The sequence below is a fragment of the Salvelinus fontinalis genome, unplaced genomic scaffold, assembly GCF_029448725.1.
Source record: "Salvelinus fontinalis isolate EN_2023a unplaced genomic scaffold, ASM2944872v1 scaffold_0248, whole genome shotgun sequence".
Classification (NCBI taxonomy): domain Eukaryota; kingdom Metazoa; phylum Chordata; class Actinopteri; order Salmoniformes; family Salmonidae; genus Salvelinus; species Salvelinus fontinalis.
The window spans coordinates 162930-190590 of NW_026600457.1; the positions used below are offsets into that span (position 1 = coordinate 162930).

At 44.9% G+C, this 27661-nt stretch overlaps 1 protein-coding gene and 1 pseudogene across 1 annotated transcript in view; both read left to right on the forward strand.

The window, feature by feature from the left end:
• LOC129844909 (serpin H1-like) overlaps positions 1 to 9656 on the forward strand; it is a 28289-nt pseudogene extending 18633 nt beyond the window's left edge.
• Positions 9657 to 14182: 4526 nt separating this feature from the next.
• LOC129844911 (dynein axonemal heavy chain 2-like) overlaps positions 14183 to 27661 on the forward strand; it is a gene marked incomplete at its 3' end in the record, with an annotated part of 76943 nt that continues 63464 nt past the window's right edge. Inside the window, exons 1-8 of the mRNA XM_055913070.1 lie at positions 14183 to 14380; positions 15414 to 15595; positions 17529 to 17602; positions 18448 to 18618; positions 19170 to 19398; positions 21870 to 21980; positions 22222 to 22460; positions 22790 to 22981. Of these exons, the coding sequence (XP_055769045.1) occupies positions 15448 to 15595; positions 17529 to 17602; positions 18448 to 18618; positions 19170 to 19398; positions 21870 to 21980; positions 22222 to 22460; positions 22790 to 22981 (1164 nt within the window). The remainder of the gene's footprint in view (positions 14381 to 15413; positions 15596 to 17528; positions 17603 to 18447; positions 18619 to 19169; positions 19399 to 21869; positions 21981 to 22221; positions 22461 to 22789; positions 22982 to 27661) is intronic.

A 27661-nucleotide genomic window follows, 5' to 3' on the forward strand; every position in this document is an offset into this window, starting at 1 on the left:
GACAGGCTACAGAAGAGGCTACGCTAATGCAATGGAGATTAGAATGACAAGTGGGCTACACGTCTCGAATGTTCAGAAAGTTAAGCTTACGTTGCAAAAAGATAAAAATAAAATACAAGATCTTATTGACTAAAATGATATAGTACTGCTGGCTGGTGAAGTAGCCTGGCTAGCAGTGGCTACGTTGTTGAAAGTGAAGCTGGCTAGGTAACCTCGACAATTTCACTAAATTTCTCTAAACTACACAATTATCATGGATACAAGGACAGCAAAGACAACTAGCTAACACTACGCTAATCAAGTCGTCCCGTTGTAGTGTAAGTTTCTATAGTGCTGCTATTCGGTAGAAGTTGGCTAGCTAGCAGTGTTGGCTAGGTAGGAGGACGGCAGCGCGGCAGGCGAAAAATAGCTGGCTAGCTAACCGATAATTACTCAAAGCTACACAATTATCTTAGATAAAAAAGATAGCAAAGAAAACTATGTAGCTAGCTAACACTACACAAGTCAAGTCGTTCCGTTGTAATGTAATCGTTTCTACCGTGCTGCTAATCGGTGGCTAGCTGGCTAGTTAGCAGGGTTGACTACGTTACGTTACGTTAGGGCGAGAATACCTGGCTAGCGAACCTCAGCGAACCTTGATAACTACACAAGTATCACCGATACAAAGACGGCTATGGAGCCAGCTAAGTAGCTAGCTAAGATCGAACAAATACAAATCAAAGATAGCAAAGACAACTGTGTAGTCAGCCAACACTACACTGATCAAGTCGTTCCGTTGTAATGCACTCGTTTCTACAATGCTGCTATTCGGTGGCAAGCTGGCTAGCTAGCAGTGTTTGCTACGTTGCGTTACGTTAGGGCGAAAATAGCTGGCTGGCGAACCTCAATAACTACACAATTATGTTTGATGCAAAGACGGCTATGTAGCTAGCTAAGATCAAACAAATCAAACCGTTGTACTGTAGTGAAAATGAAAATCAGACCGTTGTACTATAATGAAATGTAATGAAAAGTTTATACTACTATTCGGTGGACGTTTGCTAGCTGCTGGGCAGATAAGTGTGGACTACGATAGACGACGGAATACGATAATTACGCAATTATCTTTTATACACAGACGGCTAAGTAGCTAGCTAAGAAGAAATTGCTAAGGTTAGACAAATTAAACCGTTGTACTATAATGAAATGTAATGAAATGTAATGAAAATGAAATGAAAAGTTATACTACCTGCAGAGCGAATGCAAATGCGACCGCTCGCTCCAAACCGGATGTCTATTCATACATCCACATATATCCACATACAGTACCAGTCAAAAGTTTGGACACACCTACTCATTCTAGGGTTTTTCTTTATTTTTACAATTTTCTGCATTGAAGAGTAATAGTGAAGACATCAAAGCTATGAAATAACACATATGGAATCATGTAGTAACCAAGACTGTTAAACAAATCAAAATATATTTTTGATTTGAGATTCTTCACAGTAGCCACCCTTTGCCTTGATGACAGCTTTGCACACTCGTGCCGTTCTCTCAACCAGCTTCACACAATTAACAGGTGTGCCTTGTTCAAAGTCAATTTGTGGAATTTCTTTCCTTCTTAATGCGTTTGAGCCAATCAGTTGTTTTGTGACAAGTTAAGGGTGGTATACAGAAGATAGCCCTATTTGGTACAATACCAAGTCCATATTATGGCAAGAACAGCTTAAATAAGCAAACAGAAACGACAGTCCATCATTACTTTAAGACATGAAGGTCAGTCAATCCGGGAAATGTCAAGAACTTTGAAACTTTCTTCGAGTGCAGTCGCAAAAACCATCAAGCGCTATGATGAAACTGGCTCTCATGAGGACCGCCACAGCAAAGGAAGACCCAGAGTTACCTCTGCTGCAGAGGACAATTTCATTAGAGTTCACTGCACCTCAGATTGCAGCCCAAATAAATGCTTCACAGAGTTCATGTAACAGACACATCTCAACATCAACTGTTCAGAGATGACTGCATGAATCAGGTCTTCATGGTCGAATTGCTGCAAAGAAACCACCACTAAAGGACATCAATAAGAAGAAGAGACTTGCTTGGGCCAAGAAACATGAGCAATGGACATTAGACCGGTGGAAATCTGTCCTTTGGACTGATGAGTCCAAATTTGAGATTTTTGGTTCCAACTGCCATGTCTTTGTGAGATGCAGAGCAGGTAAACTGATGATCTCTGCATGTGTGGTTCCCACCGTGAGGAGGAGGAGGTGTGATAGTGTGGGGGTGCTCTCCTGGTGACACTGTCTGTGATTTATTTAGAAATCAAGGCACACTTAACCAGCATTGCTACCACAGCATTCTGCAGCGATACGCCATCCCAACTGGTTTGCGCTTAGTTGGACTATCATTTGTTTTTCAACAGGACAATGTCCCAACACACTTCCAGGCTGTGTAAGAGCTATTTTACCAAGAAGGAGAGTGATGGAGTGCTGCATCAGATGACCTGACATCCACAATCACCCGACCTCAACCCAATTCACCGCAGAGTGAAGGAAAACTACCCAACAAGTGCTCAGCATATGTGGAAACTCCTACAAGACTATTGGAAAAGCATTCCAGGTGAAGCTAGTTGAGAGAATGTCAAGAGTGTGCAATTGAGAAAAAAAGTAAAATCCTTGAATGAGTAGGTTTGTCCACACTTTTGACTGGTACTGTATGTTTTAGCTTACGCCCTATTTTACACCATCAAACGTTTTTTTGTTGTGCGCGCCATCGGTCAAGACACAACATGGTCGTAAATACAGGGTGGGTGTCATGTTTAGGCTGATATGTGTACTAACATTTGAATAAAGTGTCATTTTCAACTTTCAAATGGTGCCACAAAGATCGCCGGAGGTCTACACATCAGAGAATGTTGACTTGAATGGGAACATCTGTTGTAAATGACACTGTCAATCCTCCATAGGAAATCTGTTGAAATCCTAGAAAATACAGGTAATAGAATAGACATGACCATTGCAGTTGATATTCGATGGTGGGTGGACAGGCAGTCATCTTTGTGGAAGTAATTTGAAGTTCTAATTTGAATTCAATTGAAATGTCACTGGTATACCAATTAAATTGTGTTTTTTTCCCTACGAATTTAATGACACCCACAGTGTTTTCAAGAGCATGTTGTGTCTCAGCTGATGGCGTCGCAACACTAAAACCGCAGATGATGTGAAATAGGGTCTAATCTACAACATATGTGACTATAAAAATACATCTGAGTTTACTCATTTTGTGATAATTGAAGTTAAGGTTAAGGTTTAAACAAATTTTGGTAGCAGTACCACCCAAAACAAACTAAACAGTATTGGACTAAACATCAAAGGAGAGATGGTATATGAAAAAGCAGAGGTTGCCAATGAATTCAACTGTTTTTTTTTACTTCTGTTGCCAGCAAGCTGGTTAGCAAGCTGCCCACCAGTTCTGGTTTGTATGGAAGCAACCAAGTCAAGAAGTATTATGTAGAGTTAGGGGTTCAGCCAAACTCTTTTTCTTTTGCAAAGGTAGCAACAGCCAAAACAGTCAGTATGCTGGCAGAGCTTAAATGCTCCAAAGCCACAGGCCTGGATAATATTCCTGCAAGGTTTCTAATAGATTCTGCTGAGCAAATTGGCCCTTGTATTACGCATATTGTTAATCTCTCTCTTGAACAAGGCACCTTTCCCAGGGACATGAAACAAGCTAAAGTTTTACCTCTGTATAAGAAGGGGATAAAGTCTGACCCTGGGAATTATAGGCCTGTATATATCCTCCGTAACATCAAAGATCCTGGAGAGAGTTGTACATGAGCAAATGTATGAATATGTTAACAAACAGGGTCTAATGTATGATTTTCAGTCGGGTTTTAGAAAAACATACTCCACTGATTCATGTCTACTTTACTTGACTGACTTCATCAGGAAAGAGATTGATGAGGGAGATCTGTGTGGAATGGTACTGCTTGACCTACAGAAGGCCTTTGATACAGTTAACCACTGTCTCCTAATCTCCAAACTGGAGGCACTGGGGTTAAGCAGTATCCCTCTAGGCTGGGTAAAGTCCTACTTGTCAAGTAGGGAGCAAGTGGTAGAGATGAATGGTTCACTGTCTCAGGCAAAACCAATGAGTTGTGGCATTCCGCAGGGGAGCGTGCTTGGGCCTCTGCTGTTTTTATTGTATATTAATGATATGAAAGATGCTTGTTCTTGCCGTCTTTTTTTATGCGGATGACTCCACACTTCTGGTGTCTCACAAAAGTAAAACTATGTTGGAGAGCATACTTAGCACAGAGCTTACTAACATTAGCATATGGCTTGGAGATAATAAGCTATCTCTGCACTTAGGGAAAACTGAAGCAATTATTTTGGGATCCAGACCTAAATTGTGTAGGTCGTCTGAAATCAGAGTGGAGTTAGGGGGTGAGGTGCTGACTACTAAAACCTCTGTTAGCTACCTGGGATGTATCCTTGATGGAAGCTTGGGAGGTGTGAGCATGGCCAATAAGGTGCTAGGGAAGGTTAATGCCAGGACTAAGTTTTTGGCTAGAAAGTCCAAGCTGCTTGATAAGGACTCCATGAAAGTGCTAGCGACTGCCCTCATTCAATGCCATTTTGACTATGCTAGTACATCCTGGTTTGGGGGCTTATCTAAACTTATGACGGGGAAGCTCCAGGTAGCCCAGAATAAGTTGATCAGGGTAGTATTGAAGGTGAGTCCACGTACTCACATAGGGAGGAGCTGCTTTCAGGAACTAAACTGGCTGCCTGTTGAGGCTAGGGTGTCCCAGATTAGACTAGGTTTGGTTTACAGGAGTATTTATGCTCCTGCGCCCAGATATTTAAGTGATTACTTTCCTCGTGTTAGGGATGCACACAATCACAGCACCAGATCAGGTGTTGCTGATGTGTGCTTATACAGGTTCAGGAGTAATGCTGGGAAAGGTACTTTCTTGTATACTGGAGCCTCAAAATGGAATGAGTTGCCTCTGCCAATAAAAACAACGTCCTCTCTGGACAGCTTTAAAAATAAAGTCAAAATATGTTTGATGTCTTCTGTGCCCATATGAATAATCCCTATGATGTAACTGGAATGATGAGATACACGTTCTTCTTCTCTGTTTTTGTTTTATTGTTTCACTGCCATACTGTGTTTGATCTTGTATAGCCATCTTGTCTCAAGAGGACCACAATGGAAATAAGTCCCAGACTTTATTGTGTGTTATCCTCAATGATTTTATTCATGTGCATGTATGGCTTTTAAGTTTTATGTGTGCTTGTTCTTTTAAATGGTTGAATTAATAAACTAAACTAAATATATATACATATATATTTTAAAACTTTTTTTCAAGAAATAAGAAAATAGTTTGACCACACTTTTAAAACGCAACCGTTTATATGTCCAGTGATGAAAACATGTACGGAAAGTTTTGTTTAATTCAAAAGGGATGCTGTTGAAAAAGTGACTGAATTCAAATGGATTTACCCAGAAGGTATTGAGAGAGCGGAGGAGAGGTAGAGGGCCATGTAAACGAACAAGGTGGTGGAGGGATGAGAGAGGGATGAATTTAGTTTTAAATCGTTGTATTTTTATTTGAAGGTGTATATCACCTTTAATACTGCAGATAGTTTGGGGTTTCTATCAAAATAATTGTTTGCATCATTTCTAAAATCCCTTATTTTTTATCATATATTTCCCCCCAACCCTACCACCCCTCTCCTGATGAATAAATGAAGGTATCGACAGAGGAGTGTAGGAGAGGAGAGGTAGAGGTATAGAGGGCAATGTAAATTAACGAGGGGATGGAGGCCAGATATGATGGGATGAGAGGGAAGGATGAATAAGAGAAGGTATCGATAGAGCGGAGGAGAGGAGTGAGGAGAGGTAGAGGGTCATGTAAATAAGACATCAGCGGAGGGAGGGAGGGAGGGAGGTTGGCTGCTGATTAAGAGTGAGAGGAGCTTTGAGGCTTTCAAGAGGGTGTCCTGAGGTGAGCTTTGACTTTCTTTATAGGGTTGAATTAAACATGTGTCTCTGTGGGCTGAGCCACTCCTGACAATGACACACACACACGTTCTATAATTTTTGTATTCCCACGTGCTCCGCCACTACAGACGTCCAAAACGCAGGACACGCATGTGTGTGTGTGTGTGTGTTGCACCGCTCTCGTCCATGCATTATGCAACCCTTTTTGTTTTATATTTTTAATTAGATTGTTGTTTATGCTGTTAAGCATGATGGGAGATTGTTCATCCCTCCGATGAATTATAAAGCAAGGTTGGCTGAAGAAAGAGAAGCGAACAGAGGGAGAAAGACATAAAGGAGAGGTAGAATATGCCAGAGGAGTGAAGGATCGAGGGGAGAAATGGGAGAAAGGGGGAAATGAAAGCGTGAGCTGAGTGTATGTTTATTTATTTACCCTTTGTTAAATCAGGCTAGTCCCATAGCAACTGATGCTGTGCAAGCAGAGTCAGGCAAGAGATGAGTGGCTGTTAGAACAACCATCCCTCCGCTCACGGTCTCCTCCTTAACCCCCGTATCTCTCTTTCTATCGCGCCTCGTCCTCTCTTCATCTGTCACTCTCTATCACATGGGGCCCATCGAGCCCTCTCTATCCCTCTCCATCTCTTTAAATACCAGCAGAGAGAAGACTATGGCCCTTTACAGCTGCATCCAACGCCCCTCATTTCCTCGCCCTCCCAGGCCTGACTCGGCCCGCTCCTCGCCTCTCAACTCTGTCATCCAAAGGCTCATCCAGCAGCCACTTACTCTCCTCAATCGTCCGACTAATTAATTTGGATACCGAGCACACCACACAAGAGAGTTGCCACGCTTCCAAGACTCAGACAGCGCTGAAGGCGAAGTGAGAGCTCTGGGATAAGGAGGAAACAGAGTCAGGGGGAGCCCATCCTGCATAGTGAACGGGTACTGACAATGCCTTTAGCATAAATTGTCTTCTAATAGCTTGGCGAAAGCAGATCTCAATGGACAATGATATGCACACACACACACAGACACACACACACATACACACACACACACACACACACCAGAAAACAATGTCTGTGGAGACATCTCATACATATAGTTCAACAGAGCTCCCAGAAAGCCACATTTCTGCTGTAGTGCCCTACATCTCTCCATCGCATGCCTGCTGGAGCCCTGCCCTGGCCCTAGGGAACCAGTGTCGCCCGTACCGCCGTACCACAGTGCGACAGCCACGCTTACAGTTTAAACATTAACAACAGACAGAGCCCCTCTGAGCTTTTGTCTTCCACCGGAATGAGCTTAGGCTCTCCGCTGGATGGAGGGAGCGGTTGATGAGGGAGGGAGGGAGAGATGAAGAGACAAGAGAAAGTGGTGGTCTATTTATATGGGAGTCACATGAAGTTGCCTGCTAATGTCACCGTGTGACTGTAATTTCTGGTGTCAGTACGACAGTGGTGAGACACGGTGCCCATGTTAGCTGCTGCCGTGGAAACAGGCTGTTTACGGTCAGGCCAACAGGGACTAAGTGACATCCTCCTCTTAAAAGAGAGAACTTTACATGCAGTTATTTAAGGAGCAGGAGGAGAGGTAACCTGATCATAAATCTGTATTGCCAATGGGTGACAATAACCATAGGAGTAGGCAAGACAGTACAAACAGATCTGGGATACGTCTAGGAGAATTCTCCCTTTCTTCAGGCTGTTAACCGTGGTGTGTAGAACATTTGTCTTCCTAGAAGTGTGGTTATTCACTAGTTTTAAGTCTATTTCTGTTAACTGGAAGATAAGGCACCAGAAAACCTTGGAATGATTGCCGATGGCGAAAGAGAGGGAGGGAGAGCGATGTAAACAAGGGAGCGAACGTCCAAGAAGAGAAGGATGACCTGAGAAAGGTATCTAGTGAGTGACAAATGGAGGGAGCAAGACAGAGCAGGATAAAATAGAGGCAGGAGGGGCAGATGAGGGATGTGGATGAGGGATGTGGATGCCACAGAGGTGGCAGAGCGGCGGCGAGAGACAGTGATGAAGTGGTGGAGGGCGGAAGAGAGGAGAAGAAGGGACGAATAATAGATGAGGACAATAGAAGTGCATTAGAGAGCAGGGGGTGGTGAACAGGGACTCTCTCACTGTCCGTCTCAAGGGCATGTTGACCATGACCTCAAGCAGACAGATTGGGAGGTGTGTGTGCGTCTGTGTGTGTGTACGTGTGTGTGGACAGGCCGTGAGAGCACAGGAGGGGGGGGGAACAGGGACACGCATCGTGTTAAATGGAAGCAGTGGATCCAGTGGTCTACGTTAAAGCAGGTGACACAAACTGACAAGGTCCCTGTCCTATTAATAACTAGCCCTCTCTTACTGCTACGTCTACTTCCTATAGAACAGTCTCCTTTCTATTGAGTCTCATGGAGACATGAAAATCACTTTCAAAACCTAACTGCTAAAAGTCTGGTATAAATGTTTTGCTTTATGTGAATAATATCAAATTGTCTGTGGTTCGTATAGTGAACTGTCAGATGGGAAAAGATTAGATAGCGAATCATTTTCAACAAAGGTGGTCGTGTTCACAACAGGCTACCCAGAATGCACGAAAGCAGCATCCTCACTCACTTCTCCGCCCTCGCCCTCGCCCTCCCTCGGCTTGTACCCCCTCCCCGCCCTCTTTCTCCCCCCTACGCACCTCTGCCTCCCCTCGACCTACCCTGCTCCCCCTGCTACCCTCTGTGGTAGCCTGTCATATGGCGTGTGAGTGGTCCTCTGTTCTGCGTGGGGAAGTAAAAACTAGCTGTCACCGTGACGATGCTGCATCTTCCTGTTGGAATTCATATGAAAGGCACAACAAAGGAGGTGGCTGCATGGTGAGGTCACGAGTCATAGAACCATCCTTCGTACATTATTCATGGGACACTTCCCTGCCCGCCTCTACGATACACACACACGGCAGCTCCAGACATCGCGTTTGTACCGACACGTCGCAACAAGGTCATCTGTCAGCGTTTGATTGAATTTGGGAGAAAATATTTTGGTTTTGATAGACTGTACATTTTGTTTGTTTTGTTTATATTTGTTTTGACGATTTGCGACTTTGGAAGATGGCAGGGTTTCTTTTCCTCGCTCGCCATAAGTCATTGCATCATGACATTTTTAAATCTGCTTCCACTCCACATTGTTTGGACTTTGCTTGCATAATTAAGCAGCGAGGGAAGCAGACGCCCTGAGATGGTGTCTCCTGACGCGGGACATGTTCTCGAGGAGAGTTAGGAGGTTGTAGTTGGGGAATTTAATTGAGTTTTGTGTCAGTCCATGTCCAAAGTACTGATTGTCTTTCTCTCTGGTTTATGTTGAACACAGAAACAGCTGTCTACACTGGGCCTGACCGAAGCCTGGGACCAGAAGGCCGCTGATTTCTCTGGGGCCTCTGTGGCCTAGGGCCATAGAGAGGGGAAAGGGCTCCATCTAGGGGCTGTCCTTCACTGGGCTTCCCTGGAGCTGGGCTCTGAAGCTGGGGCGGGAGCGACCGAACTGGGGGACGAGAAGGTGGAGAAGCCCAAGCTGTTCTACGCCGACCACTCCTTCATGGTCCTGGTGAGGGACAACACTACAGGGGCCCTGCTACTGATGGGGGCCCTGGACCAGGCTTGGGGGCCCGCCCTGCATGATGAGCTGTAGTGGGACCTCCGGAGACTACATGATAATCATTGGCCCCTTAGACTCAGAATCTCTTTCTCTCGCTGCACTCACAGACACACATGCTGTTGCAGTTGGGACTGACAATCATTTGCCCCTCTCTCTCTCTCTCTCGGCTCTCTCTCTGACACACATTCACAAAACCCAGCCGACTATCAGACAGTTAGACATTGTGTTTTGTAGGCTGACTGACTGGCCCATTGAGACTGGCACTGCCACTCACTGTGACACATTATCAGGCTGCGACTAGCTGGCTGTCACGTCTTTACACTGACGAATAACACCCCCTCTTACGGCACACATGAATGATAGTAATGGACAGAAATACTGAATATACTAAGTCAGAGAGACTGGTACAGACAGACAGACAGACAGACAGACAGACAGAGAGACAGACAGACAGACAGAGGCACACACACACACACACACACACACACACACACACACACACACACACACACACACACACACACACACACACACACACACACACACACACACACACGCTGGTCCTCTCTTGTCACTGGTGAGAGAGTCCACAGTAACAAACTGACAAACAAGCTGACATTCTGACAAACCGATCTGGCACCAGTTGACAGACTTTAACAACAACAGAACTCTAACAATCACAGACGGAGACACTGAAACACCCTGAGTCATTCCAGGAGACAGGCGGAGGTAGGCAGACCAGGTGGCGTGGCGGGCAGATGAAGGGTGCTCTCTGTGGGCCAGATAAGCTGGCTAGAGGCACCCCCTCCCCTGGTCCCCTGGGCGTCTACTGGAGGAACAATTGTTGTGTGTCAGTGTGTGATAGATATGATTGTGTGCTCCTGTGTGTGTGTGTGTGTGCTTGTGTGTTCTGAGAAGAGTGATCGCTCAGCCAAGTGGTTATTGATGGGCCTGGCTTAATGTTAATGTCTCTAATGAGCCAGTACTGCTGTCAACAACACAGTGGGACCAGGAACCTTTTAACCTTTTAATTCCATCGGGACCAATGGAGGCCAGGGATTTAGCATTGGGTCACAAAGTTGTAACCAATCTCTGGAGACCAACCAGTTAACTTTAATGTAGCTCATTTTATTATGGGCTATTGATGTCAACGTCAGTGTTATATGAATTCGTACTTCTTTTAGATGTATCACAATAGCGCAGGGTGTGTGTGAAGGAAAACTATCAACTGCTAAGAGATGGCTATGTTGCATGCGATTGAGTGGGCCGTTTTTCTTTTCTTTTTTATAGCATGAAACATTGCTGCACTGCACATTGTTAGCCTTTTTCCCCCCAACGCTTCAGCGAGACAGCTCCTTATTTTCCATGTCAACAAATCTGTTATTTTTCAATTTTGCCTTGCATTTCTCAATCCCCACACCTGCATTTAGCACTGATAGAGCAGTTAATTGAGGGCACATAGGCAATTGTTGCCAATTGAGTTGAGACAACAACAACTGTTGACAGCAGGCACCAGTGATATAGACAGAGTGCTGCTTCAAAAAAAAAATCTAATGAATCATCCTCACACTAAACTAGATTGGCTAGTCTGGAGCTTCAGAGGTCTATGAAACTAGCTTTAGAGGCTAGAACACACATCAAGATAGTGAGCTTTGAGTCTAGACAAATTGCAAACTGATAATGAGGGCCTAGAAGGACCCTTAGCCCCCTTGGCCCTCTATGGCTGCTACACTTACCCAACAAACCTCCCGTCCCGAAGGCTCCAAAACAAGCAAAGGGAAATACGTCCTTCTTTTCATCTTGACAAAAATGAATTATTGAGAAATAGAACGAACGAATGGGGGGGAAAGGACTCTCTCCTTGCCATTAATCTTAAAACAGAATGTGTCCCTGTGTGTAGGTATGTTTTATTTAAACGTTTTAGCCTGTCGTTTTCTGCTGATTCCAATGGATGCCTTAGTGCTTTGCTAGTCACACAGACATCCAAGACGGCATTATTACTTCTGGAGGGCCTGCAATGTTTGTGACCAAAATGGAAATATGTTTCAGTTTCTTGGGGGGTAAACGTGAAAATGGGTAGAAACATCTGTCCTGTTAGGGGGTCATGTAATATGCTGCTCAGAAACCATCCTGTGGCCTGCTAATGCACATTTGTGAAGTATCTGATATTGTAACACAGCACTACTACTGCTTTGCTAAGCTACTAATTCCGAAGTACAGGGCTGCACAGTCAAGATTTAGGGCCCAGAGTTTCTCCTGACCGCGTGACCCAGGGCTAGCGCCCAGAGTTTTTCTCCTGACCACGTGACCCAGGGCCCAGAGTTTCTCCTGACCGCGTGACCCAGGTCCCAGAGTTTCTCCTGGCCGCTTGACCCAGGGCCAGCACCCAGAGTTTACCTTGATCAGTCTCAGATCACATGGCCAGGAAAAACTCGGCCCTAAATCAAACCATAGTCTAACAGGAAGACAGGTAAACAAACCCATTTTCGTTTATCTCTTATATAACAGTTTGCTGTTGTTCTGGCTGTGTGTGGGCTGACTAAGCCTCACTGCAGTAGTAATGTACAGTATAAGGTATAAAGAGCAGTGGCTGAGTAAACACAAGGCTCCATTGACAGGAGGCTGATGAGCCTGCGGGCTGTTGTGTGTGTGTGTGTGTGTGTGTGTGTGTGTACATCAGTCCTGCTCACTCCTGCATCAGCCCTCTTGCTGACTCAACTTCACGTTCTGCTCAAAAGCAGCTAGCAGAGAGCAGTTGCACCAACCAACCTAGCCCCACACACAAACACACACACACAGACTGTGAGGAATATGACCTCGCAAAATAGTGTATTTAGTTACCTTCTGAGACGCAGTCAAATCTCAAGACACATTGAGTCAAATACCGACACAGCTCTAAATGGGTTTTAAATGTACAGCTGTATCATTCTGTTTCTTTTGACGTGTCTTGAGACTGTATTCCTCCATTTCCTCTGGTGCTAGGCTACAGCACGATTAATCAATAGATGCATTGCACCTTCAAGAAAATGTATGTTTGTGTAGATGTTTCCAAGACAGAATAGAAAGACTGAACAGTTTACTCTCTCTCTCTCTCTCTCTCCCTCCCCCTCTCTCTCTCTCTCTCTCTGAGAGAGGCCACAGAGCACAGCTGTGTTTCTAGATATCAGACTATCTGTGCGTAGAATAGAAAAGTATTTGAGTTGAATGCGTTATGGGCACTAGGGGTTGAGTGACATTATCACAGGCAAAAGCTTCCAACATAACATATGAAGGGGTTTAGGGAATTTAAAGTTTAATATATTATATTTTTTAATAGATAAAAAATAGAAATAGCGGGCCATGAACTTCAACTCCCCTGCTGCTTTTTGTCAAGGTTCAGCTTTGAGCTGCCTGGGCCCATTTCCTGATGCACAAGAGAGGGTTGAAGGAGTGCACTCTCCGTCTCTCAGAGTCTAGAGGAATCCCAGACGTGGTACTTACCCTTTCGTGTAAAAAGCAAGTGGCTCACTATGGCTGTGTGATCCTCAAGGGTCAACGAATCGAAAGGAATCTTACTGGTGCCTGTCCATTTTCGCCTTGTCCATTTTAAAAACGTGAGATGTGGAAAATGGTGAAAAGTGAAAGTCAGATTTGTTAGACTGGAAAAATGTGTTTCAAACTTGTTTCATCCTCTTAGGAATTACATGTTGACATTTGAGAGGGTTCTTTGGGTAGGCCTAGAGTTTATTTTTCCCTATCCAATATACTACTGCATCCATACATGATTGATACATTGGAGGAGCGCAACAGAGGAGTTCAGACAGTGAATAGGCCTACTACAGTAAGGATGTATTTTGTTATATTTAAATGAGTAGATGCCCCGATGGCCTTGATTTTTCCCAGTTAGCAATGTTTACATTGGATATGTCCAGTCCAGTTTAACATTCATAAACCAAAATGTTTCAATGGCTAAGCCTTGGCATTCCAGGTACTCTCCCTGCAGTGAGTCAGATTCTCTTTCAAAGCATAATATGTATTGTTTTTATCAACAGGAATGTCATGTGTCACTTTCGCTACAGAAAGTGCAACGTCTAATGCTGATAATTTTTTAAATTAGCATTCACTTGGTTGACCTACCGTGATTTTGTAAAATGTGTAGTGACAGTTGGTTGTATTTACTCTAACATGGCATGCTCACTCAGTAATTATTCTCTGCCACACCTGCCAGATTTCTCACTGTGCTGTTTGATAATGAAATCAATGTGATATGGTATTTCCAATGGCTATTTCTCTGAATTTGTACGCGCATATTTTTTTTCAAGAACCTTTCCTACATCTGAGGTAGCCTAATTATCATGATGACGAGATAACATACTGATAACGTTACCGTACAGTCAATTGGAAATCATTCGTTATGAGCAAATTGGGACATGAAAGCTCACATCCCATCAGTGTAGAGGGCTTGTCTTCTCGTGAGGTGCGACTGCAACAAGAACGGGTACGAGCTTGTGGAACCCGTGCAAAGCAACCCCCTCTCGTGTGCCGTTTCTATGGAGACGTGTCTACAAGCGCGCCTCTACAAAGCCGGAGTGTGGAGACGACAACCATCGAAGAAACCGATAAAGTTGTCTAGCCAGTTTACTTCAAAACTATCTTATCACGCCATTTCGTATCTAGTGGTTTTAGAGTATGTAAGAATGAACAGTATTGATGTAGGTGTTATAGCTAGGTAAATCATTAAACACGTGGAGTTGCAGACAGTTATTACCTGACGGAAGGTAAGGTGGTTGTCAAGTAGCTAGCGACGTTACTGTAGCTACCGTTGTTAGCTAACTCTATTTGGTCTGCAGCTAGCTAGAAATGCTGAAAAGTAATTCTACTCATATAGAAATGTACAATTTTGGAAAGGAAATGACGGATTTAGCATGCCTTCAGAGGCAAACCCATCCTGCAATAAGATAACGACGAGTATCTAAAGAAAGAAATGTGTATCAAGTTACATTAGCTAGCTACAGTATGTTCAATATACAGTAGCTAAGCATTTTTTATGCTCACTTGACTGACACTCGTTAACTCGAACTGGGACAATTCTTGGTGGCTTTCCTCTGCAATAACCGTCCACTGTTTGACATTAAATCCCAGTACTGTATCCCTAACAGTTCGTTCATCTCTGCCAGAAGCAGACTCAGTCTATATTAATGTTATTGATCACTGTCAACTTTACCTGCTCCCTCCCATTTCACATCTAAAGGGAGGGTGTATTTCAAAGGGTTTTCTGCTAACTTTCTTTTTATTACTCCCTTTCTCTTCTTTCCTCAATAACCTGTCTCTTTTATTACATAGCTACAGCCCTTAGAAACGGACAACTTGGAAACTTAATCAAAGTTTTAATAAAGACATGGTCACCCTGCCAGCTTTGACAAGTGAGGTGGCTGGCTAAACCAGAGAGGGGATATCAGCCCCAGATAGATAAATAGTTCATGAACCTGTTGCCGTTTTGAGTTTATTACTTTTGTCTCAGATGTTTCCTCCAGACAGCAGGACTGTCTGTCTCACACACATTTGCAAGCATTTACTCCCTTGGCTGGACCACCACATTGTCCTAGGGAAAGGGGGATACCTAGTCAGTTGTCCAACTGAATGTATTCAGCTGAAATGTGTCTTCCACATTTAACCCAACCCCTCTGAATCAGAGGGAGTAGGGTTTCCTATGGAGGGTAATTGGAGGGGACTCAAAGGCTCCGTTTATTCACCTTCACTGAGTCAGTGCATCAGTATATCTTTCTTTTTTTATTCTCCTCTCCTCTACAGCTGACGACAAACATCAGCGGCTGGTTCGTTGGCCATGGCGGACCCAGAGACGCCCCGCTCGGGCAAGTCCTCGGGCAAGTCCAAGCGCTCCAGCTCTGGTAAGAGCAAAAAGGCCAAGAACCAGAGCATCACGCCTGCTCCCGAGGAGAGCCTGCCTGAAGACAAGGAGACGCAGCCTGGAGGTAAAGGCCTAGAGGAGATATAACCAAACCTGAGTGCCAGGAAGTCTGTTTGTGTTATCGTGCCAACTCCTTGTCACTCATTGTCCACCCTCTGCTGGGTCGGATCAACAGGGTGCATCCGGTGTTTAGGGGAAATGGAAAGAGAGCCTGTGATGCAATGTCCGCTTTTGGACTTTAATACGGTGACACTGTTAACTCCTCCTCCACATTTACTGGATTGGTTGAACAGTGCAGAAGAGAAACTCCCTTACAAAAAAAAAAAAATCTCGTCAGGATCAGAAAGAAAGAAACGCCTGCTACGTTAAGTTCCTCATGTTTGCCTTGAGAAGGACAGCAATAGAGTTGGCAGGATTACACAAAGAGATCGTAGACCAGGCTAACATAACCAAACCTGGACTCTATATACTAACTAGTCTAGCATGTCACACAACCAGGCTCATGTTCAGGTGGGTGCGATCAACGCTATAAACGTTGCACGTAGAAATATTGTATTGCGTATAGAGGAGCTTGCCATTGTCTTACATCAGACAGCGTGTCGATTCCGCCTGCACTGATCTGTCTCGTTTCTCACAACGGACAGTGGGATAGATGAAGAGTAGTCCGGCTACAATGGACTGTCTAACGTTCACAAATATTACCTAGGCCACATCGTCTGTTGCTGAACCCCATTTCTGCCTCAAAACAGTCTAAATGAATCTAAGCTGAAACAAAACATCTCTCAATAACGTTGATGTTTTTTTGGTGAAGAAGTCGGCCCATTTTACATCTAGCTCAGGATTATTTTAGAAATTTGACTATGGGCACAAAAGCTAGCATAAATGTGTCCAGTAACAGCTGAGCCAGTCACTGAAATCATCTTTGACTGAAAAAAATGCTTTAAGATAACAGTCAGTTCCTCTTAATTGTGGAGCTGCATGTCTACAACTTCAGGGTAGTTTAAACAGGCTAAGCATGCTTTTCATGTCAGTGAAGAAAGAGCTAGCCGACTAGCTAGCTAGCTGCGTCAGTAAGCTAGCTAGCGACAGCCATAGACATTAAAACAACAGTTAGCTACACAGCTGATCAAGTCACTGCACTGGCAACCAATGTCCATGCACAGAATTTGTGCAGGAAATAGCCACCGTTTTGTTTTTCTTTTCTCACTATTTAAACACTGTCACACGTAAAAATATAAATACATTTAGCTAGTTGTTCTGCCAGTTTCACTGAGAGTCATATGAAAGTGCAGTGACAAATAAAAAAATTGGAAATTTGTTTACATTATTTGAATGGCGGGCGCTCAATATTTCAACGTGAATATGAGTTCCACGTCCTGCAAGGCAGTTTGGTTGATGGAGGAGTGACATGAGACAACAACAGCAGGAAATGATTCCTTTTCTCCACGTCATCTGGAAGCATACGCGATCTATCATGTCAGTCCGTTCTCCATAATGTATTTCTACCTGAGAAGGTTGTGCCCTGCTGAACATGTCATCAGGAACCATGTAACCATGCAGCTTGTTGTCTTCACTGCTCAAACGATCCAAATGACTCAATTAGCTATTTTTACACTCATTGATTCGGTTGCCAAAAGGTTATTCAAATGACAAGGCATAAAATAGATTTTGCAACAGATACTTTTATCCGAAATGTCTAAATTGTGTCATGAAGTTATTACAGGAGCAGACGTTTACCGGCATTGAACTCGTAGTCAATTAAAGGTTAAATAAAAGAGAAAGACTGCGGAAAGTAATGACTGCACCCCCCAGAATGACAGAAAAGAAAATAGCAGAGATTATCTTGACAATACAGAAAATAAGATGTAGTTATGAAAATCGTGAGTCGGCCTGTCGCAGTAATTACATATCCTTATTGAAATGTGTTGTGTGTATGTGTGTGTGTGTGTGTGTGTGTATTGTCTGTGCGTGTGTTTGCCTGTGTCTGTGACGCACAGAGGAGATTCAAGAGGAAAGCAGCCAAGGAACGGCTGTGACCGTAGAAGAAGTGGACACGTACACCGTGGGCCTGGTAAATCCATCATGATACTGTATCCCCCTATAGCGAATGTCCTGTCAACAGTAATGAATTGATTGTCAAATACAATGTAGCATCAGAAGACTTACACACGATGGTATCAAATTACACCGTGTCTCCATTGCAGATTAGCACACACACGCACACACGCACACACACACACACACACACACTACAAAACGTCAAAAGACAGTTTCAGTCTATTGGACACAATGGTATAATTGTGGAGAACAAGAGGAGGTGATTTGTGAGCAGCTGGTCAGTGAACCTGCACAGTCACTGTCTCTCTCATCAATTGAATTAATATCATTAATTACCACTCTGAACACACACCCACCCACACACACAGAGATGGCATTTCCATGCAGTGACCGTAGCCCTGTGGAAGATGGCAGCAGCTGTGGAGCGTAGGGGGCGGGGGTGGTGTAGCTACAGTGTTAGTGATCTAACTCCCATCCGCTACACAGTCTGCCTGCTAACATATTCTACATTACAAGACAGCAGAGCAGAGCACCACAGCCCTGTATCTATCCGCATGGTAATATGACCATGCCATATTTTGGTACTAATAACAGATTTTGGGGGTAGGCTAGCTGTTTCTCCTCTGTCCTCTCCATAAAGAAATGATACTGTGTGTTGTTATTATTGAAAAAGCTTCTGGGGGTTTGGAATTGCTTGTTAAGGAAGACCGGATGGGGGAGGGATATGTTGCTACTCAGTGACATTAGTAAGAACCTCTGTGACAACTGTTGTTGTAAAATGGGCTTTATGAATACATTTGATTGATTGATTGTTTTCTTGTCTTAAGTTTTTCACCTTTCCCTTTTTTTCTTCTCCAGAGGACGCTGTTTAAAAACCGCGTGGCTCTGACTGGCATGTCTAAGCTACCTTGGTCAGAGGAGAACGAGAAAGCCCTGGATAAGTTCATCCTGGACAGCTCCAACAGGACCCTAGTGGTCTACCCAGACCCCTACGATGGCCTCCGGGTGGAGTACGCCATGCCATCTCAGGTACAGCCTCGATAACCGCTCATATTGGGTCGAATCATAACCTTCACTTGAGTCGGATTTCCACTTAGCCATACATTGATGTCAATAGGAGACTTTAGTTGAATGAATGTTAGGATTTGCCCCAAAGTAGATATCCTTAAGTAGAGATCTCAGGTAGCTACTGCCCCAGCCCCAGCCCTGTTCACACACAGTTAGAACAAGGTAGAGATTCTTCCTTGAGCGCCTTCCTCGTATTTCACCGTCAGTGCATTATTATTATTACAAATGATTGGAGCTTTGTAGATTGAGATAATGATGTCCCTGAATACCAAGCACCGTCTAAAAGAGAAGAAAAATGTCTGCGTTTTCAGGCGGCACTACACCAGTTAGTTTCCTCCTCCTAACACAAAGGAGAATAAGAGAATGCAGAATTGAATTATGTATTTTTACATCTTTCGCTAATGTGTTCAAACATATAACCCACTTGTGTTTCCTGCCTCTCCACACCCCCTCCTCTTTCTTCCAACCATTGTCTGGTGCTCCTTCTCCTCCCCTCTCCCCCCTCCTTACAGGTGGTAGACCAGCTGGCCTTCTTCGTCCGCTCTGATGGTGGTCTGATCCTCGAGGAGACGTTTGAGAGCACGGTGCAGTTTGGTACGGTGCGGGGCAACGCCACCGAGAGCCTGCTGAGGATGATGAACGGAGTGCACGCCCCCCAGGTCACCCTCAGCACCGCCTGGCCCGAGAGCATCAAGAACAACTACTCCGCCCACATGCATCGCTTCCTCACAAACCTCACAGGTAGGTGCTGCGAAGTCACAGGTGGCTCCTCGAGTCGCCACAGCGCCACCTAGCGTTAGCCTTCCACACGTGCGCCACTTCACCACAGCGCCACCCAGAGTTGTCACACAGTACCCGCACTTCTTCCTCCCCAGCTCCACAGGAGTCCCGCTTTCTCTCATCTATTGTAAACCCTCCACACCTTATCCCCCTCTCTTTCACCTCCACTTCTGTCTATTTCATCCCCCTCTCTCTCCCCATGAGGTCCCATGAGCAGCCTCTTTGCACTAATGTATCTAAAAAGTGACCAGCTCAGACCTAAAAAAAAAAAAAAAAAATCTGAGAGAGAACCTCAACAACAATGAAGATTACACACCATTTTTCCCTTTGACAAAACGACTGCTTTGACAGCAAAACATTGATCTGTTTCATGCTTCACGGTTGATTTAGTTGTTCTTTCATGTGTTGTAGCAGCCTATAGAGTCTTATTGTGTTATTGGTGCTTCTTCTTCTCAGTAAAATGGTCAAGGTTCTGAGTAAAAGTGTAGTCACGCAGTGCAGTCAGAGTCACACACGTACACACACGTACTCTGGGACACACACACACACACACACACACACAGACACACACGCACACGCACATGCACACACACACACACGCACGCACGCACGCACGCACGCACGCACGCACGCACGCACGCACGCACGCACGCACGCACGCACGCACGCACGCACGCACACACACACACACACACACACACACACACACACACACACACACACACACACACACACACACACACACACACACACACACACACACACACACACACACACACACACACTTCACCTGAAGCAGCAGCTCAGTCAGACTCGTGGGATAATCAGCCAATGGTTTGGGCAATATTACATTCTGACAGTAGTACTTTCATTCTTTGTTTTTTTCTCTCCTCCCCCTAACTAATTTTAAGAATCATATTCAGTCAATTACCTTAGAAAAAATGAAACATTTCAAGGATACCATTCCTCCAGGGTGAACTCAACAACATTCTCCTTGTTGCGAGATATCGACATGTAAAACTTACTGAGCCAAACAAATAATTGTGTTCGTCTCAATGGCACCCGATTCCATATATAGTGCACTACTTTTCAACAGATCCCAATGGCACTGGTCAAAAGCAGTGCACGACATAGGGAATATGGTGCCATTTGAGACGCAACCTATGCAACCACTGTGACTGCAGATGGTGCCTTTAATACATGTACTACATAAATATCTAATTGAGGTGAGAGGCGAGGACAGCCCACGTAATATGGCCTCTGTTCTACAAGTTTCACCCACGCCTGGCACGCCGCACTAGCAATCAGGAAGCAGATGTATTTGTCCAGAAGGCAAAGCTTTACCTCGTCCTCTGTGTCTTCATCCATTCACTCCAGTCTGCCAAAGGTCAACTAACTGGATACATAGAAATACACAAAGCACAACAAAATCTATATCTATACACAGACATGTATAGGTACTTATCCACGAAAGGTTCCCAATCAGACACACACATGGATTCAAGCAGACACACACACCCAAAACACACACACCTGTAACACACACACCTGTAACACACACACCCAAAACACACACACCCGTAACACACACACCCGTAACACACACACCCGTAACACACACACCCGTAACACACACACCCAAAACACACACACCCAAAACAACATTGCTCTTTAGCGGTTTTGTTCACCTTCGCTGCTCTGAGTTGTCTCATTATTTCTCCTTCTGTTTTTGTGTTCTTACTCTTCCCGTAAAGGCCAGAGCATCTCTCTGTTGTGCTTCCAGTCTTGCTCTGTGTGTGTGTGTATGTGTGTGTCCTAACTATCCTCCCAGTCAAGAGGCAGTACAGCCAGAGTCTCTGGTTCGCACTGATACTCCGACCCTGTTCTCTTTCATCTCTTCATTTATCAGGCCAATGCACTCTGGACCCACCAACCACTTGTTCGTTCATTCAAACCATTTTTCTTTCATGTTTCTCTGCATTGTAGTTGTTTTTGGTCAACCTTTCACTCCTGCATTTCGCGCTCAAGTGGTGGGACATGTTTGAGGCGCAGGGTGAGAGATGCGGGGAACCGCTAACTTCTACTCGGTGGGCTACAGTAGGAGCAGTGAACGTTGGTTTGCCCTGGTTCGTGTCGATGTGCTAGATATTTGAGCGTCGTCTACGTGACGGAGGGGAACACGTTACAGTGTTGAACCATTAGCTACCTTCGTTATCCTTAACACTATTCTGGAGATATACAACGCCAGGCGTTTTCTAGGAAGTCCATTTAAAATGGCTGTATTTCTTGGAAATCAAATATACGAACGCTTCCGAATGCGTGATCTGCATTGTTGTCAACACCGTAATATGATTAGATGGCGTTTCGTATATTAATGTTTGTGTGTGTGTGTGTGTGTGCGTGCGTGCGTGCGTGCGTGCATGTGTGTGCAGACACCAGGTTCAAGCTGGTGGGCAACACAGTGCTGTATATCCCTATGGAGACCCTGCAGCATAGCCCGGAGGTGGCCAGCAAGGACAAGGAGCTGGTGCAGAGACTGGAGAGTAAGCCTGGGGCGGGGGTGTGTGTGTGTGTGTGTGTGTGTGCGTGTGAAGCTGGCGGCGGCGTATTGTCATAAATATCACAACATTTTCACTTTCCAATTCATGTTACTCCTAATGTACCTGCCTCTGTTATCCTCACCCTCATCTAACCCAACTGCCCTGCCGTCTTCTGTCCTCTCCCTCTCCTTTCTCTGTCCCTTCTCTGGTCCTTTCCTCCCCTCTGTCCTCCTCCCCTCCCCAGTGGTGATGATCCACTGGACCCGTCAGATCAAGGAGGTGCTGAATGCTCAGGAGACGGTGGAGACGGGGGACAGCTCTGGACCCCTGGAGGAGATCTCCTTCTGGAGGAGTCGTTGTGCCGACCTCTCTGGGATCAGCCAGCAGTTGCAGAAGCCCGGGGTCCGTCACGTCCAGACCACACTGCAGCTCTCCAAGTCCTCCTACGTACCCCCCTTCTGCAAGCTGGCCAAGCAGATCCAGGTGCCAAGCAGATACAAACACACACACACACACACACACACACACACACACACACACACACACACACACACACACACACACACACACACACACGCACACGCACACGCACACGCACACACACACTGATTATGCAAGAATTCTGAATTCAGACACTGTAGATTAGTCTATTCATAAGTCATTGAAATTGAGTTCAGCTCACCAAAGTTCACCTCAAACCAATACCCTCTTTCCAAGTCCTACCTCTCCACTCCCTACTAGGGCTCTGGTTGAAAGTAGCGCACTACGTAGTGAATAGGGTGTCATTTGAGACGCCATGTCTGTGTTTCTAGGATGGCTCTCTCCAAGCCCAGTCCAACCTGTCCTTCCTGTCCCTGCTGAGGGAGCCATGTGAGGAGATGGCTCAGCTCAAGCCCAGAGAGGTGGTTCCTAAGCTGGCCCACATCCTCAACCTCATCCGCCTCATCTGGGTCAACTCTGTCTACTACAACACCCGCGAGAGACTCACCGCTCTCTTCAGAAAGGTAGAGAAACCGTTGTGTTTTTGTATTGTTTGGGACGGACCCTCCCCTCTGTCAGATTCACTCCAGTGAAAGGTTGGGATCAATTCGATTTTTGAATCAATTGACTGAAGAATTGAAATGGTATTGACCCTAACCCTGCTTCACTGAGACACCCAGTCATATCCCGTCCTAACTCCAACCATTTACCGCTCCTTCTGAGAATATATTTCCAACCAATCAGCTGGACCCTCAGGTCCTCTCTCATGTTACACTCCAATCAGAGCGCACTACTGCCCCTCTGTTCCTCTGAGGAGGGATCAGCTTGTAGTAACAGAGAAAGAGAGAGAGAGAGAACATGTACAGATCACAGCCACGACACCCCTTCCATGTTAGCCGAGTAGAGGGCCACACTCGTTTTACTATCCCGCCATTTTTATTTCAATCTCCTAGACAGGCGAAGCCGGGAAAAGCGTTTAACCTCTCATAATTACGCCCTGACCTTCCCCTCTCCCGTCGCTGGAATCGTTTGTTGCTGTCCCACCGACCGTATTCCTTTTCTTGTTCATTTTTTTCCTTCCTCCGTCTCCCTCCTTTTCTCTCTCTCCGGCCCTTTGATAATACATCAAGGAGAGAGACTGACTGGCACAAAACATTTGATCTAATTGTTTCCTTGGGGTTAGTGGGGGTGTGGGGAGGGGAGAAACATAACCTAGCTCAAAGGCCCGCCAGCCACGGAGGTTTCAAAGGAGCCCCTCTCTCTCCCTCCCTCTCTCACTTCTTCCTGATCCGCTCGGGTCAGATCAGCCTTCATCCAACACCTCCGCAGCCTCAGACAAAATGCCCGGGTCTCTCCCTCCATCTCTCCGTCTCTCTCCTTCTCCACGAGCGAGAGAGCGATGCAACCCCAAGTCTGTTCTGTTGTCACGGTTTCTCCCACCAGCAAGAAGGTAACTAGTGTTACTTACAAAGAAGTTACAGTGGACCTTCTGTTCAATAATGCTTGGGGGAAATTAGTGCTTATTTTAAATAGCAGTTTGTTTTAGCAGGGTTTTCTCTGTTTATTATAATATAATATGCTGATAACTTCACACGGACTGAAGCGGTCCCATGCTCCAAGCATCACAGATGTGCTTTTATGTCCATCCACATGTCCTTTTGGCTTCTTTCTCCACTAGTCCTCTGTGATTTTTACGACGCGACGGGGCTTTTTCTCTGCCCTCCGAGCCCCCTTTTTTTATTATTCCTCCAAACCCCTCTGAAAGGAAAGCCATGGTTTTTACAACCATTTTGCTGCTGCAGTATGTGCACTGTGGCAATACCGCATAAAGGCATTCTGTGTAGAGCAGGCCGGGAGTTTGAAGGCATCATGAAGGCATCATTGGTGACCAATGACCTGGATCACACTAGCTGGTTCGTAGACTTGGCTCGGATCGTCTACCGCCGGTCCCTCCGCTCAGCAATCGCTCAGCAACCCTCAACCGCCACTGTTGTCATTGGCAGGGAAGGAACGCAGAAAATATTACTGTGTTTTATGTAACTCTAATGGCCCCAAGTTATTCCTGTACCACCAGCTGTGTGTGTGTGTGTGTGTGTGTGTGTGTGTGTGTGTGTGTGTGTGTGTGTTGCTACTGCTGTGTTCACCACCACTCTCACTACATTTTCACTGGTCTCATAGTTGAGAGGCTTTTCTCCATCCAATGGCGTAAAATAACAGAAAATAAACTATGTGTGTTTTTTTCAGCAAAAAAAAATAAAAAATGAAGATTCAATCTGATTTTTCTCTTTCTGAATGCTGGAGTAGAACCAGCTCTGTCTGATGTGTTTGAGTTTTTGGCTAATCATTTCTAATCAGAGTCCATTTGACTCATGGTAGCAGCAGGGTTTGTTTGTGTGCACGTATGTATAGATCTAATGTGTGTGTGTGGACATTCGCCTGTGCGTGCATGTGTGTGTGTGTGTAAGTCTGCCTTACCACCCGCCCGTGCCTCCCTGCTGCAGGGGCCTCACTAACCATTGTGTTCATTTCTTGCTTTTCTTTGTGCTGCTGGAGAGAGAGAACACAACACGACAATGTTTAATGTCATTTCCCAAGCCCACAGACCCTGAGGCCATGGCCTTGTGACTGTAGGACACTGTTTCCACTAATGCCCAGAGAGGAAAACATAAAAACGAAATAATAAATCCCATATAATAATAGCTGAAGTAGTATGATAATTTTGGACCTAGCGGTAATTGATGAATATGCACACGCTCATGGTTAACTAGTCAATGCATCCCAATGGACACTGGTCGACTAATGCACTAGTGAATAGGATTCAGACATACATTTTCTTAGTATTAAAGGGATAATCCCCCCCGAAACCACTAATTCCTATGATTAACAGTGTTAAATCGTGTTAAATAACACTAATATGTGAAGAATTCATTTTTTTGTGAACCAATGTTTCATTTTGTTTTTATAAGAAGGTTGGTTGGTAGAAACATTAGAAAAATCAAAAATGCAATGCTCTCTCTCTCTGGGCTGGCTGGCTAGCTAGCTAGACAACAAAGCTACACACAATAATACCAAAGTAGCTAGCTAGCTGTAAGGTCGCCTAAACAAAATGCACGATCAATTTAGGAGTCTTACTCACCGAGGTCAACTTGCTGTTTGTCTCTGCCACTGAGCTGTGAACGGGTTTTCTGCCCAGAGTGAGAGCAGAGTAACGTTGCTTTCCTATAGAGATCATTTTGAGGATATGGGAATCTACATTATTAATGCACATTGTACATTTCCCATAAGTTGTCAATGGGCTGCGCGGTGCATTCTGGGTGATTCTGGAACAACGAGAGCTCTATTTCAAGGCGTGAATGGGATTCAGTTGGGCGCTAGCTCAAAAACAGAACATTAGCATGAAGTTCGTGAACAAGAAGTACAGCATTGCAAATATTTTCCAAGATGTGAGATAATTAACTAATTAATAGTTCTCTGTAATATCGTAAAGCTTTGGAATATCCTATAGCTTTTGGAACACTGACTTTGAGAAGGGATTGTGTGACGATTAGCTTAGCAACCTTCCTATTTTGCAACAAAGCCTCCTTCACTCATGCCGCCAAACATACCCTCGTAAAACTGACTATCTTACCGATTCTTGACTTCGGCGATGTCATTTACAAAATAGCCCCCAACACTCTACTTAGCAAACTGGATGTAGTCTATCACAGTGCCATCCGTTTTATCACCAAAGCCCGATATTCTACCCACCACTGCGACGTCTATGCTGTCGTTGGCTGGCCCTCACTACATATCTGTCGCCAAACCCACTGGCTCCAGGTCATCTATAACTCTTTGCTAGGTAAAGCCCCACCTTATCTCAGCTCACTGGTGACCATAGCAACACCCACTCGTAGAACGCTTTCCAGCAGGAATATTGCACTGGTATATTGCACAAAGCCAACACTTCCTTTGGCCGCCTCTCCTTCCAGTTCTCTGCTGCCAATGACTGGAAGGAATTGCAAACATCTCTGAAGCTGGAGTCTTATATCTCCCTCACTAACTTTAAGAATCAGCTGTCAGAGCGTCTTTCCGATCACTGTATCTGTACACAGCCAATCTGTAAATAGCACACCCAACTACCTCATCCCCATATTATTACTTACCCTCTTGCTCTTTTGCACCCCAGTATCTCTACTTGCACATCATCATCTGCACATCTATCACTCCAGAATTAATGCTAAATTGTAATTATTTTCGCCTCTAGGGCCTATTTATTGCCTACCTCCCTACTCTTCTACATTTGCACACACTGTACATAGCTTTTTAAATTTTTATTTTCTATTGTGTTATTCACTGTACGTTTGTTTATGTGTAACTCTGTGTTGTTGTTTTTGTCGCACTACTTTGCTTTATCTTGACCAGGTCGCAGTTGTAAATGAGAACTTGTTCTCAACTGGCTTACCTGGTTAAATAAAGGTGAAATAAAAAAGAATATAAAAATTAAAAAAATGTGTGACGCAGCATGACAACGTGAATGCGATGGGTCAACAGTCAGCTGGGTGGGGCATTTCTCCATTCATTGCCCAATGGGATTTGTATCTCCTCCTTTTTGTAATATCAAAATACACTGCTCAAAAAAATAAAGGGAACACTTAAACAACACAATGTAACTCCAAGTCAATCACACTTCTGTGAAATCAAACTGTCCACTTAGGAAGCAACACTGATTGACAATAAATTTCACATACTGTTTTGCAAATGGAATAGACAAAATGTGGAAATTATAGGCAATTAGCAAGACACCCCCAAAAAAGGAGTGATTCTGCAGGTGGTGACCACAGACCACTTCTCAGTTCCTATGCTTCCTGGCTGATGTTTTGGTCACTTTTGAATGCTGGCGGTGCTCTCACTCTAGTGGTAGCATGAGACGGAGCCTACAACCCACACAAGTGGCTCAGGTAGTGCAGTTCATCCAGGATGGCACATCAATGCGAGCTGTGGCAAAAAGGTTTGCTGTGTCTGTCAGCGTAGTGTCCAGAGCATGGAGGCGCTACCAGGAGACAGGCCAGTACATCAGGAGACGTGGGGGAGGCCGTAGGAGGGCAACAACCCAGCAGCAGGACCGCTACCTCCGCCTTTGTGCAAGGAGGTGCACTGCCAGCGCCCTGCAAAATGACCTCCAGCAGGCCACAAATGTGCATGTGTCTGCTCAAACGGTCAGAAAC